Below are 3,575 nucleotides of genomic sequence, written 5' to 3' on the forward strand. Positions count from 1 at the left end.
GCTCATGGACCCAGCCCGGTCTGGGTAAGATAAATTCATGGGCCGGTCAGTTAAATACATAATTTATATTATTTATATAAATATTTAACAATTATGAATTTATGATAATAAGAATTGAATAATAAACCTTTTAAATATAAAGCTCTTGATTATTTCATTATTTTAATTACATTATGTCAAAAACATCATCAAAATAGTGATAAAAAGTAATAGTTTTGGTATATGTAACGTTTTAGAAATAAGATTATCAAATGTGTTTTAGCATTTTATTTATTTTACTATTTCTAAATAGTTATATAAAACAAATATTCTAATTACATAATTTTTTATGTTAATTGTGTCTTATAAAGCTAATGGGCTTGATGTTTAAGCAAATAGGTTAACTTGAGCTTGACACGATAAATAAATGGGCCGGCTCAAACGACATTTTGGCTCGCTTAAAATGGGACCGAGCCGGCCTGGCCCGGCCCGTTTGCCACTTCTATTCTAAATACATATGACAACGAATAGCAATCTTGTCACGCTGAAGGAGGTTTTTATTGTTGAGATATAAGATGACTGAAGACGTAATGCTAATTAAAGCAAGCTAATAGGGTAAGCTGACAAGTTAACAGGGTAACTCAACCATCACATATAAAATGAGTAATTGACAAACTTAATTTAACCCCTTTTTTCTGAATAAAACAGCTTACATGCAAGGTTTTCTTGTTGGGAGTACAGTGATGTGTGATCTAATTAATGTATCGTAAGCACCCCAATTACTCAATACCCATCTTTGTTCCTTGACACATGAACTACTGATCACTTACCTACATTTGGAGTTAATGTAATTCTTAGAAAGGACTTACTGGATTAGGAACTAGGAAGATCTTAATTTCGTCCTGGTATCACAAAGCTTGCTTGCTTAATATCATGGAGCCGGACACTTAACTATTTAGAAAATTGAGTGCAGCCATAAGGTTAAAAAGATTACACATCAAGTGAAAATACTTGGTGTCATATGATGTGCATATGTAAATCTTTCAATGCATTTTTACCTTCACAATCAAATGCAGTCACTGACAAATTTGGCTTCTTATAATGGTCAGTCGAGTTATATATTTATATAGTTTCACCCATCTTTTTGGTCTGTGCTAGAAAAATTATACAAGTGAACAGTAAATTCATTGGAGAAACTACAACAATCAAACCTTGCTTATTTTACTAATTTTGTTATCAAATTTACTAACAGATGATGCACACTAATTACAGAGATATTAGGACATAAAGCCCTAGCAGTTGATAATGTGATATTGTTTTTAGTAGAGAAGTGATGACTTTACAGCCATCAGTGCCATGAATTCGAAATTTCATTAATTTCTTATTGCTAAGAATCGTGCAGCTGCAATATGACACTAATTATATAACAACAAAACATTAATGTTTTGCTTATCTGTAAATATCAAGATAAGCATATACAGTAGTACCTACTATCACAACCTCAGGTTTTGCTACTTTTGCATACCTAGCTAGCTCCAATAATAAGATTCTGATTGAGATTCCATTTAACAACATACATTGATGGTATTCACAGTTCCACATATACCTCCTACTATTAATTATAATCTCATTTATGAGAAACACATGACATCTCGATTGCCTAGCTTTCTCATCTGCTGCTGCAAATGAGGTTATGATGATCATCAAGCTAGTTATTCAAGGAGTACCACTTCTGTTACCACCACCACCACCACCACCTCCTTTACGAGGTTCATGCCCAGGATTGGCTCCTGGATCCTGGTAATCCAACATTGCATCAAGCTCCTCAAGCAGTTTTCTTCCTCTAATCATCTGTGTAATCGCAAAAAACATCGTCGTAATTGGACGGGAATGAAGATAAAACACTTGAACACAATCATACAGTTGATATCATTAATTAAGAACTACTACATCACCTACAGAGATATATTAATACATGGCTGACCTTATGATCACTGGTGTAAGTTAGTTCCTTGCCTTCCTTGTAGTTATTATCAGCTACAGAATAAAAAAAAATAGATTAGTTCATGCTAGCTGTACCTAGTTCAGCTGTAGAAAACTTGAAACTGAATGAGGTTTTTGCATGGATAAACTCCTTAATTACCTGAAATTACTGAAATATTAAAGAGAAGGAGGAGGAGGATGATGAATATTTTGACTTGGGGAACCATTTTAGGTTTGCTGCTGTGTGTTTCAGTGTTTGGAGAAGTGGTGATACAAAGTCTGCTTTTATGGTGAGTGGGAAGGAATAGAGCCAAAAGAGAGAAGAGCCATGATGAGGTTTAGCACAATTGCTTTGTGATATGATTGTGATAATACACAACACCCATTAAGATTCATCCCCACCTCATAAGTCAACTGCATGCGCCAAAATTCCAGTAACCATGAAAAAGAAAATTTTGGTTTCTCCTTTTGTGTGTCAGAAGAACAATGCATCTTCTTAGATTGTGGGTGTTGATCACCTTTTGGAATTCACTGCCCTTTTGATTTTTTTAATCAATTACTGATTAAGCTTCTAACTTTAAGGTGGGTCACTTTAGATGTGAATTAGGCATCATTCCATTTATTGTTTATCTCATGGCAATTAACTAATCCATGAAGCTGCAGAGAAGTTGTGTGTGAACATAATCATTCTGAAAGCAAAACGTGCTGGAATTTGATTGTTGTTGATCGATAAAGTTGTCAGTTAGTTCTTCTACCGCGGTAAGGTGAAAAAGCAATCTTACTCGGACGATAGTTGAAGAGCTCATTCATCCAAAGGGTTAGTAGTTTAGCACATGTAAGTTTTGTATAACTGTAGTGCTTCTGTTATAAACTATCTCAGACTTTTGGTTGCATATCCATAAATTTGATCCTTTAGGGTTGGCATGCACAAAGATTTAGATGGAGTGAATGAGTCAGTAGATAAGAATCAGAATATAGTACTTGAGTTGGCTCCTGTTTGCTATAAAATATTTCACTTCTATATACATATCTATATGAGGATTTCATGTATGTTGATAATACTGGCCTGTTGCAACAATCGTTTAAGTAGCAATATGATGAAGATTCTCCAATCTCCATGTTGGCTTTGCCACAACTTGAGGTTGTCGGCAAACATCATACCAAAGACCTACTTACTAACACAAAAGCTTTATGGAAACAACTTTAAAATATAGAATTAGAAGAACCATTTGGCTTTTCCCTTTGGCTTTCCTCTCCATAATATATACAATTCTTTCATGCATCCAATGAGAACTTACTGTCTTCAATTAAGAATGGACCTGTTTGGTCCCTGGGATTAGAGATTAATAATGGGAAAAAGAATTTCATTTCATGATAGGTAAATGCAAGCGTTTTTGAAAGAAACTGGGCACCTTGAGAAAATGACTTCCAAAATAATGAAGAACCGTTTGACATCTTGTATTTGGTTTCTTGAAAAACTGAATCATTTTAGAACCAGACCAAACCGACCTTACTATATCAAACTAAGGTCATGAATCAGTAGTTTCATATTATGTGAAGCAACCTAACCGACCTTATCTGCCTGTCTCCATCAAACATGCTCTGTCATTCAA

General features: G+C 34.5%; 1 protein-coding gene across 1 annotated transcript; it reads right to left on the reverse strand.

Annotated features, from left to right (window-relative positions):
• Positions 1-1,373: 1,373 nt before the first annotated feature.
• On the reverse strand, positions 1,374-2,349 carry LOC126795360 (uncharacterized). The gene is made up of 3 exons (XM_050522210.1): positions 2,123-2,349; positions 1,964-2,016; positions 1,374-1,830 (listed from the first exon to the last, which is right to left on the reverse strand). Exons 1-3 carry the CDS (start codon positions 2,187-2,189, stop codon positions 1,696-1,698), a joined length of 255 nt encoding a protein of 84 aa, XP_050378167.1. The 5' UTR covers positions 2,190-2,349; the 3' UTR covers positions 1,374-1,695.
• Positions 2,350-3,575: the final 1,226 nt, after the last annotated feature.

The sequence above is a fragment of the Argentina anserina genome, chromosome 5 (assembly GCF_933775445.1).
Source record: "Argentina anserina chromosome 5, drPotAnse1.1, whole genome shotgun sequence".
NCBI classification, from domain to species: domain Eukaryota; kingdom Viridiplantae; phylum Streptophyta; class Magnoliopsida; order Rosales; family Rosaceae; genus Argentina; species Argentina anserina.

What these genes read in the sequence shown, in the direction of transcription:
- LOC126795360 (XM_050522210.1), bottom strand. Translation starts at nt 2,189, where the DNA reads ATGGTTCCCCAAGTCAAAATATTCATCATCCTCCTCCTCCTTCTCTTT. An exon ending in TAATATTTCAGTAATTTCAG is followed by an intron (nt 2,017 to 2,122) that starts GTAATTAAGGAG and finishes TTTATTCTGTAG; the next exon opens with CTGATAATAACTACAAGGAA. An exon ending in CTTACACCAGTGATCATAAG is followed by an intron (nt 1,831 to 1,963) that starts GTCAGCCATGTA and finishes GCGATTACACAG; the next exon opens with ATGATTAGAGGAAGAAAACT.